This window comes from Cystoisospora suis (genome assembly GCF_002600585.1).
Source record: "Cystoisospora suis strain Wien I chromosome Unknown contig_1812, whole genome shotgun sequence".
Taxonomy (NCBI): domain Eukaryota; phylum Apicomplexa; class Conoidasida; order Eucoccidiorida; family Sarcocystidae; genus Cystoisospora; species Cystoisospora suis.
Genome location: NW_027154612.1, coordinates 20,302 through 39,680, shown reverse-complemented (window position 1 = coordinate 39,680; position 19,379 = coordinate 20,302). Strand labels below are relative to the sequence as shown.

General features: G+C 55.9%; 1 protein-coding gene across 1 annotated transcript in view; it reads left to right on the top strand.

Moving 5' to 3' along the window:
* The window catches only part of CSUI_004033 (uncharacterized protein), a 44,490-nt gene that overhangs the window by 6,588 nt on the left and 18,523 nt on the right, over positions 1-19,379 (top strand). The window contains exons 4-14 of the mRNA XM_068064228.1: positions 91-1,091; positions 1,773-6,914; positions 7,685-7,819; positions 8,326-9,334; positions 10,064-10,302; positions 10,598-11,292; positions 12,115-13,714; positions 14,462-14,897; positions 15,262-16,057; positions 16,620-18,842; positions 19,178-19,306. Of these exons, the coding sequence (XP_067923791.1) occupies positions 91-1,091; positions 1,773-6,914; positions 7,685-7,819; positions 8,326-9,334; positions 10,064-10,302; positions 10,598-11,292; positions 12,115-13,714; positions 14,462-14,897; positions 15,262-16,057; positions 16,620-18,842; positions 19,178-19,306 (13,405 nt within the window). The remainder of the gene's footprint in view (positions 1-90; positions 1,092-1,772; positions 6,915-7,684; positions 7,820-8,325; positions 9,335-10,063; positions 10,303-10,597; positions 11,293-12,114; positions 13,715-14,461; positions 14,898-15,261; positions 16,058-16,619; positions 18,843-19,177; positions 19,307-19,379) is intronic.

The following is a 19,379-nucleotide window of genomic DNA, read 5'->3' as shown; positions in this document are numbered from 1 at the left end:
ATTCCAGCGCCCAGTCGCCCACGTGTTCCCGGACTCGTGGTGTCCGTGCATTCTCCCGGTCACGTAACGCATCCGAGTCTGACTTTGCAGGTCCAGCGCTTGAGCCTTTGAAGGAACCCTCGTTTCCGTCGTCCGCAACTTTGGCTGACCAGCTTGCATTGACGCTTATGCGCTGCTCGCGCGCAGCACTTGTTCGAGGGGCAAGTGCCCGGCAAGGCCATACTCACAATGTTGTGAAGCATTGCAGCCAGGCGTCTGGTGTATGCACGGCCCCACTTTCTGCGCTCGGAAACACTCCAGCTTGTCCTCATACGTCCCCTGCTTCTGAAAGCACGTCCTCGAATCAGGCAGCTGGCTCGCAACCTTTGTGGTCTGGGTTGTCGTCACCAATTTTGTCAACCCTGCCTTGTCACAGTTTTGTGGACGCCGGTATCCCGTTTTCGAGTACGAGGCAGAGCCGCTGGTACGGAGGGAGCGGTGCAGTCGGAAACCAGTACGCCTATCTGCCTGCTGGGGGACCAGGGCTGGAGCAGCAACAGGACACAGCGCCGAAGTGTAGGCGCCGGTGGTTTGAAAGGCCGAAGCCAGATGAGCTGCTTGAGATGTCATTTGCGTCTTCGACATCTTCTGGCGCCTCTGTGGAACAACAGAAACCCCAGCTGCTCGTGTCACATCTTCAGGGAGGAGGTTGTGCTCTACTTCATCTCGCACCTTCCTTTTTTCTCAGGGGCTTCTCAAGGGGGGGGCACGGTGGTGCAGAGAGCAGCGGCCCCACAAGCTGTGGTTTTGCTGGTGTTTGCGGAGCAGGCACTACAGACGAAGGTTTTTCTTCGATCACCTGCTCAGCAGAAGGGGGGGGTCGGATGAGGGGCGAAAACAATACCGCGTTAGAGCAGCTGCTTCTGTCTTCTCCTTCCCAGTTCTTTTGTCACAACAGCATGCATCCACAGCGAGCATTCCGTCAGGGGGGACAACCGGGGTGGGGGAGTGACGCGGCCGTGGTTCTGCTCGAACTTGACGCGTTAATGGACCGCTGCAGCCATGCATTGATACAGGCGAGGATGAGGCAGCGCGCAGAGGGAGGCACACAAGTGAGTCCTCCTGTGAGTCGCGCTGGCTCCAGACAAGCCTTCATGAGAATTCGCTCTCAGTGTAAGGTAGGGGTTGTTTGTTGTCACTCTCCAATAGCTCCCATTCGGCTGTACTCTGCTCCGTGACCGCTCTGCAGGACAGTCAGACGTGTAAGGCTGCCGGGTGAAAGGAGGTCAGAACCCGGCTCCCGGTCTCGGTCCAGAATACAAATCAACTTGTCCAGTAGTAACCTGGTGGGCATGGCCGTGGGTGTCTAACGCGGCCTGTACGCTTCACAACACTTTACTCGCAAGAATGCACAATGCTGTCGGAGCCGGTGTGCGGTGAAACGAAGAGTACCGCAGTAGCTATTCACCGTTCGTACATGTGCGTGCACGTACTAGAACAGCGCGTGCTTCTCACTGCTTTGAGAACGGCAAATGGTTCCAGCTGGAGACATGGCTTCCAAGGCTGTGACGGCGCTCCTGGAGGACTCTGGAAGGTCCGAGTGTCGTTACTGTCAGCATGTCAGCACCAGCATCTCGAGCCTTGTCTTCCTTTGGGCGTGGACGTCGTTCCGCTGTAGGCCTCAGACGTTTAGCGTTCTCCTACGTGGTGTGCCCTTAGCTTGGCTGTCTCCCTTTAGCCAGCTTAGAAGTGATTGGTGCCAGCGATGTGTTCCTGGGCAATGCTTGTCTCAGCCGGCCTGCTGTCATACTTCCCCCGGCGGCTTCGAAGACTCCGTGGGGAGGGACTCTCTCCCTCTGACTGACCCAAGACTGGTTGACGGTGAAGGCGCTGCGTCTTCCGAGCTTCTAGGTCTCCTTTCTGCGGCCTTGCCCCCCTCTGCTCAAGACCAGCTGTTGCCGCTTTTGCTCTGTACTATGGATGCTGTCGGAAGGGGGGACCAAGACACAGGTGGCGCTCCTAGTATTGTTACTGCCTATCACATTTTCGGAAAGGTTGATGAGCTGAATGACATTTGTGAACGGATGCTGCAGTGGGGATGTTCCGCGGTACCAGGTCCAGCAGTTCTCCCCTCTTGGCTCGCTGCGGCTCGGCTTCCTCAACCAGCAGCCTCTTGTAGCTGTTGCTATGACAGCTGCAGCATGAGGCCACCAGGCGCCGCTCTCGGCCAGCAGACATGCGCGCGGTGTCCGGAAGGCAATGACGGAGGAGGCTCAAGGAAAAGCTGTCACAGTAATTGCATCGAAGCAGCTGAGCCCACTTGCAGCGTTCGTCGGAGCTTTTCGGAGGCGAGTATCGTTTGCGCCGAGCCTCGGTTGTTGGGTGAGCATCAGAGGGCTGCACCTTTCAGCCGGACGACTCAGGCCCCACAGGGTGCAAGCGCTGACTTCCTCGATTGTTCTCCGGCAGCACAGGTTGGCCTGCTTGAATACGGTTTCCCGGGTGGGGTTGCACTATTTCGACGCCAAGAGCAGGAGGGACAGCCAGCAGCTCGACAAGTCCCAGAGACCTTCCCAGAGCCATCTTCTTCTTCTCTTCTTGATGCCGCGTTCTCCGCTTCACTCAAGAAGAGAAAAATCTTTGTTACGCGAAAGCCCGGATCTCAGCGGCGATCCAGGTCTGCTGCGCCGCAGAGGTGGCTGAAGAGAATGCGATCAGTAAAAATGTCATCACCGGACTCTCAAGGAGCAGTGGTGAACAGCGAACCTGACGTTGGCATTGTTTACCATCATGGCCGTACCCGCCGGTTTCGGAGGGCGCCTAGCACCAACTATACCTGGAAGGCGCGCGACGCACACCTGAGTACGGACGTTTTAGGTGACGATCAGAGAGGAGGTGGCTGCGGCAGCTGCACTAGGCCTGAGCCCAGTGAAGACCTTACCTTCGGTGAGGCAGCGCGGGTCTCCGGGTGCACAGATCAGCTTTTGTATGCAGGAGGAAGAGGCCTAGTGGCTGCTGTGCCTCGTCGCCCACGCATCAGTACCGCTACGGACGCAGGTCGGACGATGGGGGGATGTCGACCTGGCTGTGTACAACACGGCACTTGTGGTGTCACGGGTATACAAATTCATTTATCGCTGCACTATATTGCCGTTGAGGTATGCTACAGTTGCCACGGGCTTTCCTCTGGACCCACACAATCTGCACAATCGTGGAGAAAAAGACAACAGACGTACCGGATGTCACATAGCCGGTGCCGGAGCTGTCACGACGAAGGAGTGACCGACGTTAGCCCGGGTGTGCCTTCTTCCGAAGAAGCCAAGCGCTGTTTCTGCAAGGACTCCGAAACGCAGTTCAAAGGTGGAATCCGCACTTCCCTTCAGCCGTCGTCAGAGGAGGTGTGTCTTATCGACTCACCGTTGTATCCCGCAGGCTGTGCTGCTTCCTCGCCCGGGCAGCAGCACCTCTTATGGTTGCTGTACTGGCCGCACATAATCGAAGAGGAGAAGGAAGGGCAAGAACGCCCTCCTTCGGTTTCTTCTTCTCTTGACTCCTCGGGCTCTACTCGTCTGGCCCAAGGCGGTGGGCTAGTTGGTGATGTCACAAAGCCAGGAATAAGTGTGGCTTCTGCTTCTGCCCAGCTGGGCTCGGTACATGAAACTTCTGCTTCCCAGCCGGTGCCTCTGTTGTCAGTCCGGTCTCGTCGTTCAATTGTACGCAATGGCGGCTTGAAGACATCCACCAGCCTTCCTAGCCGCGGTGGCAGTCGTTCGCTACGCTCACGTGTCTTCGCGAGCGAAATCCTTCCTGTTTGGCGCGGTTTGTCAGTGAGCGACCAAGCGTTCTACCTCGCCTCCCCGTCGTCCTTGTTTTCTCTTTCTCCTACTCAAGATCCGCTCACGGTTCTCCTCAACATGGCTATCTTTGAGGGTTCCTCAACAGCTGCGGCGTACTGCGTAGCTAACGGAGTAGAAATGAAGGCTCTGTGTCACTTGATGCTTTTTCTTGGCCTGCGATACCGAGAGCTCAGCATGGTAAAGACAGCTCTGGGCCTTCTCCAGCAGCCACAACAAATGACTGGTATCCGAATGCTCATTCTCTACATTCTGCATGGTTACTCGACGGACAACCTGGTGGTCCCTGTCCACTTGCCTCCGCCTCAGGAAACCACGCTGTCTGGGAACACATGCACAAGAACGGGCCTAAGAGGACACAAAGGCGACAAAAGTGAGGTTGCTTGGGAGGACGCGACATCTTTTGTCGAACCATGTAGAAGCGGCTTGCCCACCGCCTGTTCATTGCCGTCCACTGTGATAGATGCCGGTAGGATAACGCACCGAAGAAAGAGTACGCAGCGGCAGACCAGTCGCTCCGCACAAGGGCACAAGGAAGAGAAGAAGAGGCCAAGACACGAACAAGACCCGGAACGCCGCGAGGAACAGTCAGCGTCAGAAGACAATTCCGAGATTTCCCCTGATATGTATTACGCGGCCGCGGCTCCAGGATTGCGTGCTACCGTCTCATATCTGCTCGATCTCTTTCACTTTCCCGCGCGAGATAGGCGAGGGCTTTGGGGCGGAGCTTCTTCTGCTGGTGTGGGTTTTGATCGGTTTTCCGCAGTGGAGGCGAGACTAGTACCGGCCAGGAAAGCACATGGAAACAGTTCTCCTGAAGAGAGGAGGAAGGAAGGAAAAACAAGATGGGATGGAAGTTTTCTTGGCACTCCTTGGTCCGTGAGCGCGCCGTGGGCTGAAGAGAAAGTTGTTGGCTTTTTGGAAAATCGTCAGTCGTCTTCCGAACATCGACAGCTCATGCTACTGGATGGGCCGCAGCCACTCCCGCTCCCAAGCCGCTCGTCGGCAGCGTCCAGGGTCCCGGAGTCAGGCTTCTCCCAGTTGGGGTTCCCCCCTCCCCTGATGTGCGTGCTGCCCCCGCAGCTGCTTCCGCTGCGTGACCCTTTGCCCTTTTCTCCCAGCCGGCGAACGTCTGCCTGTTTGCCCTTCGATCATTCTTTCAGCCCGGCGGCCGGCTTCTCGTCTGTGGGATTAGACTCTTCGTTCCTCGTGGCCGAGGCGATAGAAAAAGCAAGAAGGGCGGCCGCCAAAGTCCTAGCATCGTTTTCCATGTCCTCCCTCTCTCGTCCGCAGCTTGGCATGAAAGGCGGAAGTGGCGCTAGTGGAAGCGACAGAGGAGGACTAAGTGCGACATTGTTGTTCGGAGACAGTGTCGATGTCACGGCGTCGCGGCTGCATCCCGGTTGCCCCCAGCTTCCTGGTGGGCTTTCCGGATATCCTGCGAGTCGTGCAGGAGCTCGAGAGGCTGCAGGGCGGGATGGGACAGCTGTGGACGACTGTGCTGGCGGTGACTTGGGGAATCGTATCTTTCTCCAAGGTTGTTGTCCATCAGGGAATGCCAGGGAGGAACTGCAACATGTGCGCGAAGCATCCGCGAGTGCCGCAGCTGCTGCAGCATCTGCCCTTTTGGCGATTGACAAGGCATATTGCTCGAGACTCTTTGCGATCATCGTGAGCTTTGTTAACGCTCTGATTGGTCAACGAGTACTCCGTAAGATAGACATGTGCACCGAGCCCGAGCTGGTACCACACGTGGCGAACAACGGGGGCCTCAGTGGCTGTGACTCCTCCGCTCCCAGTGGGAAACCTTGCTCTCCTGCCTTCTGCACCGGAAAGGACACACGTGTGAAGGGTCGTGAGAGGGCTCAGCAGTGGACGACAGACGAGCTGCTTGAGCTGACATACTATTTACAGTTCGTTCGCTCGTTACAGCAAGCCCTTGTTTTGTCGCTCCCGGGGGCACAAGTCTTCAACTTTTCTGTTGTCGGACTGCAGGAGGAACGCAGCAGGAATGAGACTTCTCTTGCTGAAGCCTCTCCTCTTCCGTCTCCTTCAGCACCGCTCGCTTGTGTCATTCCACAGCAGCAGTCACCGTCCCGGCGGCTGTCGCCGGAGAGACAGGCTTTGCTTTCACAGAGTTTCAGTGAAAGCTGCAAGGACACGCGAGGACCCTCCTCAGGAGAAAGAGGCTTTCCTAAAGAAACGTGCGTAGCGGAAGCTGCTCTTGGCCCAGGCACGGGAAGTGCTGAGCAGGTCCTGGCCATCAGAAAAAAGGACGGCCCTGTAGCTGGAACACAGGCTGGCACCTTGACAGGAGAAGCGAAGGCGGGGGCGGGGGCCGGGTCAAGGACAGCCGCCGGGGAAGCAGTGGGTGCCGGTACACCCAAAGAAGGTCAACTCTTGGTGGAACGCAGCGCGGTGCTTGGGGGAGAAGGGTGCGTGTCTTCTGACCAGCATCGTCAGCGTACAACTGGAGCTGCGGCTGGGGAATGCAGAGACAAAGGCGGCGCGGCTTCGTCTCTCGTGAGTGTTTCAGATAGTGCACGCAACAGTGCGCAGCCGACCGCAGTTGCGACAATTCGCCAGAAAGACGAGGTCTCCGTTTGTACACCGGATGCTCGGTTCGCCGCTCCGGCTTCTGCCTTCGCCGTTGTCTCTTGTAGTATTAGTGAAAAACTGTGGCCGATGGATGCCGATCATGAGGCTGTGATTCGCGACGCTCTCCTCACTGGCCGAGTTAGCTCCGCTCTCGTTTGGTTAGAAAGACGCATGGCCCTTGCCAGGCATGCCAGGCGGCACACTTCGGCGGGCCAAGTCACTGGCCAGGAGGGAGGCCTCACTTCGCCAACCCGTTGTGGAGCGATGCTGTTGAAAGTGGATAAGTTCGGTCTCGAAGGAGCCTGGACCACCGGAGGAAGTACACTCGACTCCAGGCTAGGAAACAGCGGACTAGGAGGAGTGCAAGAAGAAAGTGCTATGGCGGTCGTGCAGCGGATCGGCAGGCGCATGGTTTTCCAGTTGTTCTGCAACCAGCAAGTTGAGTTTTTCTTTGTGGGAATGCAAATGCTGAGGCAACTCGGGGTAAGATTCTGTTGTTTACTTCTACAGTACCTGTGCTTGCTCTTGGTTTCTGGCGCAGGGCGCTCTGCTACCTCGCATTGATGTTTTAAGTACGAGCAATGGTCTCTGCCCTGAGCCTCGCATCAAGCGAATCCTGGAATGCGCGTGGCAAGGCTGCTGGCCTGTGTGCTCGCTGACGTGCTCGCACATCACGCCTATGAGACAAGAACAGCAGTCTCACGTATACCGACCTTCGCCGTTCTGTGTAATCTCGCGACCTTCTTTTGAGCTCGAAGGTGGTGGCTTGTGTTAACAGCTCGCGGATTGTTCGTTGTCGCGTTTTATATGCGTCCTGCTCGCAGCTGTTTTCAAGTTTCCTCTCTGCGACCTAAAGGAGGGGGAACACAATGGGAAAAATTTCTTTCGAGTGTTGACCTTCTCTTTGTTTGTAACGCCGTTGTCCCTTAGGTCTCCTCTTCACGACTGTTTCTTCCGAATCGGCGGTAGTATCTCTTCATGCGTGGTGTGAGAGGTTCTCCAAATCATGCTTGGACACTTTGTATACTCATTATGCGGTATTGTCGTGCCGGAAGCTTCCGGAAAGGTTCAAGCTCTCACGAGCCTGACCGGCGCGGAATCCCAATCATGGTCCGATACTAGGCTTCAGACGTAGTGCACAAAAAGCCACGCGTGCATTTGTAGTACAGTCTCTGAGGTCCGCTCACTTTAGCCACGGCAGAAGGGTTACTGCACAAAGGGCTTACTCTCTTCGTGTTTTGCGGGTCTCTTAGGTGAACGTCCCGGCCTTTTGCATGGCTGTCGCTTTCTTTACAACTCGACCCCTCGTTCGCTGTAGGCTTCTGCGACATCTACGGCACATGCGCCGCCTTAACCGGGCGCAGCTGAAGCTCATCGATTTTCTCCAGGTATGCGAAGCGTGCATCTTTTCGTTCAAGTAAATGTTCAGGGGTGTTTGGAGGGAGAGATGCGGACGCCGGAAATCAGGAGCTCACTGAGCCTAGTGAAGGTCCGGTTTACACAAACTGAGGATGTACGCGCTTTATCTCGGAGATCGCTCTCGGGGACGGGGGTCTCCTACAGTGGTCGTGAATCGGGTAACCGGTAACTGGGTTTCTGAACAGGTCATCGGCTTCTGGCTGCCGTTTTCTTGAGGCGCTGCCCGGACCTGGGAGTGAATGAGCGTGCAGAAGCTGCGCTGCGCGCCTAGTTCGGTGTACGAATGCCCGTCGCTCTGCACTGTATCTGAGATTCCCACGAGCCACACTTGCCATCACTGGGCTTGCGGTCTTTGTACCTGCATCCTTTCTCCACCTACAGGTTCGGACCGTGTAAACCCAGGTTACTTCTCGGGTTTGGAGCGCGCATGGTGATATATTACGCTGTGGTATGAACGTTCCTTGCCTTCATTCAGGCTCTTGAACAAGAGTTCACGAATCCGTGCTATACTGCGGAGTTCAATCGCCAGTTCACGAGCACACTCACTCTCGAACAGCCGGTCCATGTTCTGGATGTAATTTCTCGCGTGAGCTCTTCTCTTGGTGCCGCTGCGCGTTCGGAAGAGGCTTGTTCATCCTTCGCCCTCAGCGACTTCCAGCACAATCAGAAACTGGACTCCCCTGGATCAAGCCACCCACCAAGATATCCGCAGGACATTCCTCCTTACGTTAACTGCGTGCCCTATCCCCGGGCCTTGATGTCTCCTGCTTCGCCGTTCCGTGCTAACAGAATTGCTCGCCAAGTGATCGCTGCTTCACCACCCCCGCACGCGCAAACCTTCGAGAAAGCACACTCCTCTTCTGCCAGCAGAAAAGCATCATGCTTTACTGCTGCTGGGAATGATTTGGACGCTGCCCGTAGTAACGTAGCGGTGTCTGACAGCGACGAGTCGCTGTTCACCAGGAGAAGCGATGTCGCCGGGTTCGGCGTCCGATCCCCTAGCGAATCGCAGGAGCGGGGTCGGCAGGAAGGCGACGCCTCAGGGGCTCCTGCTGGTTCAGAGCTGGAGGCATTCTCTGAGGGCGCCCATCGCACCGGTACTGCTCAGCGACTTCGTGGCGGGCACGCTTGTACAGAGGGCACGGAGGGTCATGCGAAGAATGTTCGAAGGAGGTTTCCAGCCGGTGGCGAAGGGCTCCCAGTACTTAGTGGACGTATTGCTGGAACGGGTGTCTGGCCCCCTGGTGGATTTCTGTCGCTGTGGATGAGCGTTGAGTGCGCAGGGGTCACAGGAGGAGAAGTAAAAACTCGTCTGTTAAGCCGGTTGCTAACGTGTTTCGAGGGTGTAGAAGAAAGAGGGAAGAAACAATTGTACGCCGGAGGCGAGAATAGCGACGCAAGGAGCGTGGCGGAATATGCCGAGGGTGGGCCCCTAGCTGAAGAGGTGTTAGACAAAGCGGCGGCAGAAAAGCACATTTCGGGCGGTAGGTTTTCCGATAAGGGCAGCTCGTTGCCCTTTTCGGTCGACTCCGGGAGTACGTTCCTACTTGTTGTGTGGTCGTACCTGTTGTTCTGTTAGGATGTTCGACTACCTTGCGTAGCGTTTTTTCTTCTTACTCTACACACTGACCTAAGTGCGTGCCGTGTTTCAGCCTCTAGTTACCCGGGCGTACTCACTTCTTCGACAACGAGAGACACGGGACCACAGCGTCCGGTGTTTTCGGGGTTTCGCTCTCTTCGTCTGCCACGGACAAGGCGCCCTCGTGTTTCACGTTCTGACGGTTCCTTTATGTGGTCGTGTTCGTTCTAAAAATCATCTCCTCACGCGTCTGTGCCGTCTGCGGGTTTTCTCGGTTCTGTCCACTATTACCCCTCCCTTCAAGACAAGTTTGACACGCGTCGAAACTCTCTCCGTTTTTTTCATCACGACGGGGGCCCTCTTCCCTGTAGTCGCGCTGTTCAGTGTTGTAAGGGAATGCTGCAGCTGACCTCTGCACCATTCCGCCGTGTTCGAATACAACACGTTTCAGATGTGTTTATCTTTTGGAATGGGAAGCACCAGCAGTTCGCGTGCCTCACGCCCAGGAGACACGCCCGCACTCCTATATATATATATATATACATTTATATGTATATATAGCTTCGTATGTGTCTGCATAGTTATACACGGAGAGTATGGGGTTTCACTCTCGACTGTGAGTTGTCCCCTGCAGGTCAGAGCGACAGAGCGGAGCCCCTCTCGAGACGATTGCTCCGGCAGCTAGACAGGGTTCCTGATCCGGACGACGCGTACGTATTTTTGTCCTCTCAAGACGGCAAACTGCGTTCGGGTCCTGAGGCAAGCCGTTATTCAAAAGTGCAGCCGGTCCCGGGCAAGCTATCTCCTCGAGCAGGTTCTTACACTGGGAACACAGCGGCCCTTGTGTCGCACTACCCCAATGAATCTCTTCTGGTCAGTAACATTCTGGTTTTCGTGCTTTATGGTGGCCCGTACTTTTCCCGTGTTTACATGTGGAATGGTCATGTGTACTCTACTCCGCTGGTGGTCATAAGCGTGATCGCAGTATGGTGCTGCAGTGCAGATGTAGGTTGGTCAGTCTCCTCTCCTCTATCGTTCTTGGTTAAACAGGTCCATGTCTATCTGTGTAAGTTGCGAATGCTTCTCTGTCTCCATTGCTTTCCATGTTCTTCTCAGTCCCGGACAATCTCCAGTCCCACTTTCTTTCCTCTTCTGTTTGGCCGCTCAGGCGTGGGCTCACCTGGAAGTTGGCGACGTGGACGACCTTTCCTCTGTCCGGCTTTTCGGCATTCCTGCTTTCCCTCACAACCTTCCCACCAGCACAGCGGCAGCAGAGGGCACTGACAGCCATACAGCTGCGGCTGCCGCGGCTCTCAACGAGACGCTGGCGGCCGCTTCGACAGCTACTCCAGCTACAGCGGGAACTCCCAGCCTCTGTCACGCCTCTTGCCCTTCGGCGCGTGCTCACCAGGAATACCAAAGTTCCACTGTTCGCCGGGGTGCGGAGTCCTCTTCAAAAAACGAAAGAGTCACGATGGCACATGACGTCAGCACGCAACCACGAGATACGGAAGTCCGTGAACCTGAACAAGGCGAGACAGCAAGGGAGAGAGGTTGGCTCGCGGAGCGTGATAGCTCATCGCAAGGAGCACAGCATTGCCAGGAAGCTGCAGTTCTTCGCGGGGCCTCAGGGAAAAGGTTTCCGGAAGCAGAGGGAATCGGCGATGAGGACGGAGAGGACTGCTACACAGAAAAAGAACGAAGTGCGGATCTTTCTCTCGCCGCTGCTGCCGCCCGGCTCGGTCTACCTGCGGCTGCTGTGACTGCCGCAGCAAGTGCATCCTGCGGCGGAGAGCGAGATGCTCTTACGCAGAAAGAGGAACAACAGTGGCTTGCCGAAGAGTCGCTTTCAATGAAGATGAAGTAAGCATGAGACGGCCCGCCTTGCATCCCATAGCAGAACGATGCTTTCTTCCAGCCAGGACTCCCCGTGTGCGACCGAGGTGCCAGTGGCGGAACACGACAGGCCTGGTGTAAAGACTCTGATTATTTTCTGTAGTCAGGGGCGGACACTTTCTTGAACACCAGGGTATTTCCACGTGCGCCCTGGTATATCTGCGACGGAAATTAGTGCGCTTGTATACAAATGTTTGGGACTCGCGGGTGTGACATGTTTGCTCCCTTGTCTCCTGCAAGCCGTCAGCATTCACCTCGCTATTGTGAAAAACGCCCCGTCCGTACCGCGAGATTGCTGATTCGTTTCGCTCCTGGCCTCAGACGGTAGTTTTGACAGTGAGGCCACAGATCGAGGTACTGCATCCTGTGAACTTGCGTCTTACCCCGGGAGTGGAATTTTCAGGTTGGAAGCACTGTGTTCCTCACTTGGTGTTACTACTGTAGTGCTGGCTATCTGGTGCTTCCCCCCGCGGTACGCCTCCGCAGGCAGAGGTGAAACTCTTGTCAGTTCACCCCCGTCAGCGTGGACTGACCGAAATCTGCACGCTAGCTGTGCCCTGAGCGCGGGAATGTGGCGCGCGCGCCCCTTCACGTCTCTGTGATGTTCTTTTGTGGGCACGCGGTTTCACTTGCGCTACACCTTCGCATCTCTACCATTTGGTTTTTCAGTAAGGACGGCTCTCATAGACGACGGTACCTGTGGGCGTGAGAGGGCAGGACTTTGTCCGCTCCAGACGGGATATGAACTTCCTAAGGTTTCGCTCTCCTTTCTGTCATGCGTTACTTCAGAGGCATCTGTTGGCACTGCCGTCAGGCTGCTGCAGAGGATCTCGACTTTCCTTTCACCCGGGCAGCGGCAACGCCTGTAGGCACGGCGCTTCGCGTGCCAAGTCATATCTGCGTTCGCCAGCGCGGGGCCGTGCAGCCGAACGGAGACCGGCTTCCGCTTCTAAACCGAGACATGTGCAGTAACTGGGAGGATCCGGGGGACCCCCGCTCAACAGAAGACGTAGCTCTGCGTTGCGGTCGTCAGGCTAGCGACTTTCAGACACTCCGTGAAGGTGGGCGGGCGCGGCCAGAGTCTAGTATGGCTGCGTCTGAAGGACGTGGGCTTGTAAAGGGCGGCTACCGAGAAGAGTCGCAGTATGCGTTGTTCTTGAGAGCTTTAGAGCAAATGCTGCCGAAAAGATCAATTTTGAGTGGCTATCTGTGTGTGACTCTAGACTGGGTCGCACGGTGGAGTAGGGGAGCTTGTCTACGCATTTTGCTGGAAAGACGGTACATTTCTGTATTGGACGACTTGCGGCAAGGCAAGGGAAACAAGAAGACAAGCTGGCGGGCAGAAAAAAGGGATCTCGCCTTCGAGGTGAACGGCGTCTCCGGTGAGGAGAATGGGCGGGCACGAGGGAAGCCTGCGGGCCTTTCAGAAGAGCGGCTCCTGGGGAGAAAGGCTAGCCGCCACGGCAAACAGCACACTGATATCTCACGCCAGTCCCAGACTTCGTCAAAAGACAGGTTAGACGCGTCTCCGAAGGAGAAAAGAAGTCTCGTGTCCGTCGTAGCGTCGTCTTTGGATCTTCGCCCCCGGTCCTTCTCCTTGTGGTGGCACACGTTGAGCTACTTTATCGCCCACCACGATTGGAGGGGCGTAGCCCTTTGGGTTCGCCGCCTTCCCTTGGCCCACCTGTATGTCGACGAGTACGGGTACTGTCGCCTTCGGAAGTGCTGTTGTTGCGTTCAGCCTGCCCAACCTGCTTCGTCCTCGTGCTATGCTCATTATACTTCGCATCGCTGGTCCTGCCCCCATACTTCGTCGTCCGACCAGCTAGTACCACGACTCCTAGCGCGCTTGGACCAGGAAGGTCTGGAATTGTGCTCGCCTTTTATCCGAGAAATACTTCTGCAAGAACTCGCGACGCGGGGACTTCTGTGTGAAAGCAGTGGCGACCGCAGGTGTTTTCCGCTTCTTCTGCGCCGCCTCGCCAAGGCAGGACTGCTTTTTCCCGTTCATCGGCAGGAAGCGCCAGGGAGCCAAGGGTGCGCTGATGACGAACATGGAGAGATGGGCCAGCACCATCGGAGTGAACCGAAGGGCCGTATCTGTGATGGAGAGAGAAGGACAGGGAAGGATACGCCACTTCAATTCCATTCAGACGCAGGAAAGTGCAGAGCCCTGTCTGCATTACCTGATGGCACTCGCGCGCGCGGTCATTGGCAGCCAGCAGACCCGAGGGGAAGGAAGAGAGACTTGGAGGGCGACAGAGGGCCTCATGGTCTCTCCTTCAGCAGGTGGCTGCTTCCTAAACACCGCGCCTCCCCGTTCCACTGTTTTTTCCTCTTGCTCTGCATTGTCAATGACATACCGGGAGTGATGAGCGCTTACCTACAGGTGATACCCAGAATCCACTCTGAATTGCACTTGCGCGTTCGTGTCGTTTCCTATGTGTATGTAAGAGACAAACGGAGAGACGGGATACGCACGGGTCATTGTGCAGCCTCTCTCAGGAATTGTTAGCACAACCGGTGAAGTCGCCTTGGCGTGTGCTGATTCTCTTCTGCTGTCTGTGGATTCACGTTATATCGTCCGCATGTCCTGGATGTCGGGATCGAACACAGACTGGTCGCACCAAAGCCGGAGTTAGGCGCTATGCAATGGCGTGTCCGAGATTGTCAATCTTGAATCAGACGAAGAGAGGTATTGCGCGCCCTTGCCTTCAGCCGAAAAGGAAGAAAGGTCTCGTTCAGCTGTCGTGCCTGCAGGGCCGCTGTGCGCTTCTTTCCTTGTGCAGTGCCATCCAGTGCATAGTATAGTGGCAAGATGCATCTCCAAACGGCCAACGTCACTGTAATATAACAGCTGTTTTGACCCGCGCGTATTCGTTGCTGCTCCGGCCAATCGAGGCCGCGTGTGCAGCTTTCGACCGCTTTCCTTCCTTGTTCTTGCGTCAGAGCTAGCGCGGGGGAGCTCGGCTGGAGTCCATTGTGAGCTTCCTGTCGCGTGTAGCGCCGCCGTTTCCGTAACACACCATGTGAAGTGTACGGTCCAAAGCGCATCTCTAGAGATTTCAGCCAACTGACAAGGTCATCTTGTGGCGGGCAGAACGGCTGAAATGTTTCGTTGTTTGTCATTCTTCAGGTCTACCGTCTCGGCTGTACATATGCTGCTGTCAGAGACTTGAAAGAATCACTTCGTCAGAACGTCTCGTTTTACTTCGGTGGTGATGGGACCGGACAGTCGGACCTTCCGGGGACTAAGGAAGGGGTGGGCCTTTCGCCGCGTCATTCACCGACAGTGGGGGACGAGATCTTGAAGCCTGAACTTCAGTCGTGTGTCGGTGTCCGGGGCTGCCAAGAACCAGACAACGTCAAAAGGAGAACAGAGAAGATGCAGCAGCATGATAGAAGACACACGCGTCATGGAAGGCCGGCAGCGGTGGAGAACAAGTGTTGGAGCGCCGTTGGAGGAACAAGCAGCGCGTACTGGCCTACTGTCCTCCTGCTAGGAAGACTGGGAAATAATGCGCTTTTCGCTACCGCCCTTCACCAGGCTGCCTGGCTGCTTCTAGAAAACGGTAGGTTTTTTGGCCGATGTGTTCCGCGAGTGGCATTTGACCCGCTGAGTCAGCTCTGCGTAGTCTGTGGCATTGGTGGCGCCGGAGGGTGTTACCTTCTTGCTGCGCGACATCGTTTTGTCCTAGTATTCCAGCTGGCAGGCACCTTGTAGAATGTGGGCTCCTGGCTCACAACTGGAGGTAAAATTGCTGAGTGATGAGCGTGTGCTGTGTCACGTCATGGCTTAGCTGTATGGACACAGCTAGAACCTTTCAGCTCTAGTCTAAGTCAGACACACACCGCGACGAGGCAGCTCGTCCCCTGCTGAACGGTCTATCAACCAGCTGGGACTTCGTGTCTCCTTGTCCGCATTTCTGTATCCAGAGGCTACGCCTTGCTATCCCTACGCCAGGAGCAGCAGTTTGCGGGATGTAGATGATCGAGATGTACGCCCCGCAGAGCCACTGAACGAGCCAGGAGCGGGCGCATCTGGCGCCGCTTCTGATAACTTGCTTCCCTCTTCAAGTGAGGAGCGGAGCACCCGTGAAGAACAACTAACTAGCGCATTCAAGCCGCCGCCGAGGAGTTCCTTTGCTGCTGCAGGCACTCAAGGTCAGGCGGGGGCAGCTTCACAGGAGGGGAGAGACCGCGCTGCCACGCTTCAGGTGAGGGCGGTAGAGGCAGGCAAACAACAGCACGGACACCCTCGTCCTGTTTCCTCCCCTGTCGGTCCGATCAGTGAAGGCGGAGAGAAGGAAAAGCCTTCTGCGGCTCCCGCTTCTCAAAACACCACAGAAGTGCCGATGAACGTACGGAGTCTGTCCGGCGCCCATGGGGGCAAGTACACGCACGCTTTGAAGGGAGGGAGCCTGCGATCTACAATGAACGGCGTTTCTACGAAAGGGTCAACGGAGCAAACTCGGTTGTACAAGGGGTCCAAGATTCTATCAGATCTCAACATGCATAGCTTCAAGCGCAGTTCGTTACCTCCCTGCTGCGCCCGGGATCTCGTGACACGCGACGGGGAAGGGGTGGAATTTCTCTCACTGAGCTCTCTGGCAAAGGTGGGCAGGCCGCTTCTGTTTTTGGCCTCCCTCATGTTTGTGCCCTTAACTTCCGCACTCGAAGCGCTGAATGCCGACCCTCGAATGCCGTGGTATATAGAAGAAGAGGTTTTCAGGTGAGGAGAGCTTTTCTCTTTGCCCAAGTAACAGGCAGCTAGATAACAGGGAAGTTGGTAGAGAGCACGGGTAAGTAGTAGTCGCTTTTGCAATATAGTGTCGCCTGGCCTTCAAAGACGCCTCGATCGGTCCCCAGACTACGGGCTTGTGCTTCGATGTGCCAGTCACCACTGCGCTGCAGCTTAAGTGCGTCGTCTTCGATCACGCGCAGGTTTGCACTTTTGCTATGGGTTGATCAGGGCCTATCCAGAGTTTGAGAATGTGCAAGCGGGCAGGCGCGGCCCACCTGGTTAGCAGTATCCCCTCTCAGCGGACAGAAAGGAGAGCTGTTTGTTCCAGAATGCCCTGCTGTAGGTGCCGTTCTCTTTCTCCGTAGTTATTTCGAGTAACTTTTGAGTACGTTCCCAGCTTGGACGCCGTCTCGGCACGCAGCATGACGGATGACACTCAGGTCGCGCCCTTCTAGCTACCGGGCCTCGGCGCTGCACTAGGGCCGAGATATGCAAGAAAAGTCCCAATAGTGGCTGTCCGTTTACGTTCCGTTTTTTTCCTGTGGTGCAGATCTGTAACGGAGAATTTTCCTGATATTTTTGCCGCCTACTACCCTGACGAGGTGCAGCCGCGCTCGCTAAGCCCTCTTCTCCTGTCCGGCGCCCATGGACTTCTCAGCTCTGGCACACCAAGCAATGGCAACGGCTCGAGTAGGAAGAGGACGAACGGACGGAAGTCGCTATTCTTGCGGGATCGGCTACGTAGTACGGAAGGTGATAGCCAGGATGGTCTGGTTGACAAAACTCGTGGTCTTTTACGGGTGCCGCTGTATGAAGCAGTGTTGCGACAACAGCATCTTCAGCGCATGGGGGTCCTGCCACTCGCTGGCTTCGCGCGGCGTTCTTCGTTCCATGCCCGGCAGGGATGGAGAACTAAGAATTGTTCGGTTCCTCACGGAGAGAAAGTAGTCGGAGGTAACAGCACACAGGAAAAATGCCTTGATACCGTTCCTGTGAGGACGCCGACAGCGGTCGGACAAACCACTGAGACGGAGACAGGGGTGGGGAAGCTTCCGACCCACCCTGGTAACAGTAAGAAACAACAGTTGATAACCGAATCCCTCGAAGTGTCTGCGTCACCGGTGCTCATGGCGAGGAAACAGGGGATGACAGAAGAGGAACTTGATTTTACCGGGCTTTCAGAGACGCGCTGGTGCGACTCACTGACGCCGCTGCAACAAGCAAAGGCAAGCGATCGAGCCGTCCTTCCTCCGGGTATCGTTCCCGCAGAACAGGGAGGTGACGAAGCTGATGTCCACCTCCACAGCTGGCGTGGAGACGTCTCCTTGTTTGCTATGCTTTCTGATGTGACTGGAATGGATGCCTCTGCTCTCTTGCGGCCTCTTCCGCTATTTCAGTATCTTTTCAAGATGCAAAGGAAGCTTCAGCGCAAACGGCGGCTTCTCGCCCTTCTCGAGAGGCGGCTGAGGAACACGAATGGGCAGAGGAGCCAGTTCTGCTCGGGGAAGAAACGGGCCGTGCAACCGCAAGGCGCGAGAAACCGTATAGGGGAGTCGAACGAAAAAGAGTGGTCTGTCTGTTGCGAGAGCGGCAGGGTAGCCGCAGAGCACAAGCGTACACCCTGTACAGAGCCCTCGGTAGAACTGGACAAACGAAGGAACGATGGAGGAAGAGACGACGAAGAAGGAGAACAAGTCCTGCGCTCTTGGCTGCGTTCTGGACGGGCGTTCTCCGCCATCCATGACAGGAGTGAAAGGGCTGGAGAGGCGGAAGAGGAGAGCTCGTGCAGTGCTCTGTCTGTCTGTTTCTGCGCGGACTACGCTACGTGCACTGCAGAAGGGTTGAGTGTCGCTTACTACCTTGCTCAAGGTCGTCCCTCCATGGCTTTTCACTTCCTCCTTGTCCTTCGAGCTGCCACAAAGACGTCGCAGCTATCTGGTTCTTTTTCCCGTTCAGGGCCCTTCCTTTACTCTAAGGGAGGTCAACAGGTGCCTGCTGAGACGCTTCATCAGTGGCAGAGTACGGCGTTAGAGGTTTCACTGGACCTGACAGAAGAGGAAGCTGATGCGTTGCACGATATCGCTCTACTTGTTGCCCTTCATAACATGCTGAACGAAGGCGTGGTAGCAGCTGCTTTGTGTTTTCTGGAGCTATGTGGTCTGGAGACAGAGAGACTACGGGTCGATTCCCTTTCTGCTCGACAGGTCTACCTTCACAGGAAGGGAGCAGCAAAGGGTTCTGGCGAGAAAATTGAAAGGAAACATAGAAAAACGGCAATTTGGCACCGGGAAAAAGCCACCACCGCTGACAAGGATCTGCGTCGAGCGGTGGCGCAGGAGCTCGGCAAGCCGGGACTTGCCTCTGCAGAGCATGAGTCGCCGGCTGCCGAAGAAGGATCAGGGGGTGAAGATGGAGGTGGGGAAGACGAGCTGACGCCAGATCAGGAAGCGGCAGATGTTATTGAGCTTTTTCTTTCGTTCCCTAAACCGACTAGGCGTCCGGGCAGCATGGAGAGCGGCGACGAGGAAGGGCTTTACGATGAAGAGAAAGGTCAGGGTGCCCGGAGAAGAGTGAAGTGGAATGGAACAAGCGGAGCTATGATGGACAAAGAGGAAAGCTCCGCTGGGATATCTTCGCCTCATCTTCTTGCTGCACTGAGGATGTTAGAGGAGGCGACTTGGTCCCTCGACCCAAACTTGGCGACGACCCAAGCTGCAGCAGCCACTCCTCTCAGTCTGGATTCGCCGTGGCATTTGGTGGCTTTGTTTTGCAGGTGCGGACTGTGAAACTACACAGGTTCGGGTTGTGAACCGCTGGGTACTCACGTGCCGTCGTACTGTGCGATGGGCGGTAGCTTGCTTTTTTAGGAGGGACTAATGAACAGCTCAATCTGGAAAGCTATATCGACGTAGAAAGACTACTTACACGCGGCACCCGGAAACGGGTAACACGAGCACTGGTGGGTTACACCCTATACGCCTGCTTCTTTCCAAGCAGCGAGAGAAGTCAGGAAACATATTACTGCACACTTGGCCGATTTGGGCGTGGGAGTACTTCTGTTCTTCTTATGCGGACTCGCTCCCGCGTCTTGTGAATTTTCCTTTCCAGAGTTCACCAGCTTCCACGGTCTCTCACGCTGTTGCACGAGCTGGCTCGCAACGACGACTGGCTGCTTTTCCTGCATGAAGGAGATCTTCAGCAGTGCCCCACGCAAACCATGGCAAATATTATTGATGGGTGAAGTTTTTCGCTCCTCCTCTTCTCCCTCTTCTCTCTCCAGTTCACACCCTAGACTTCCTCTGTCTCGGTT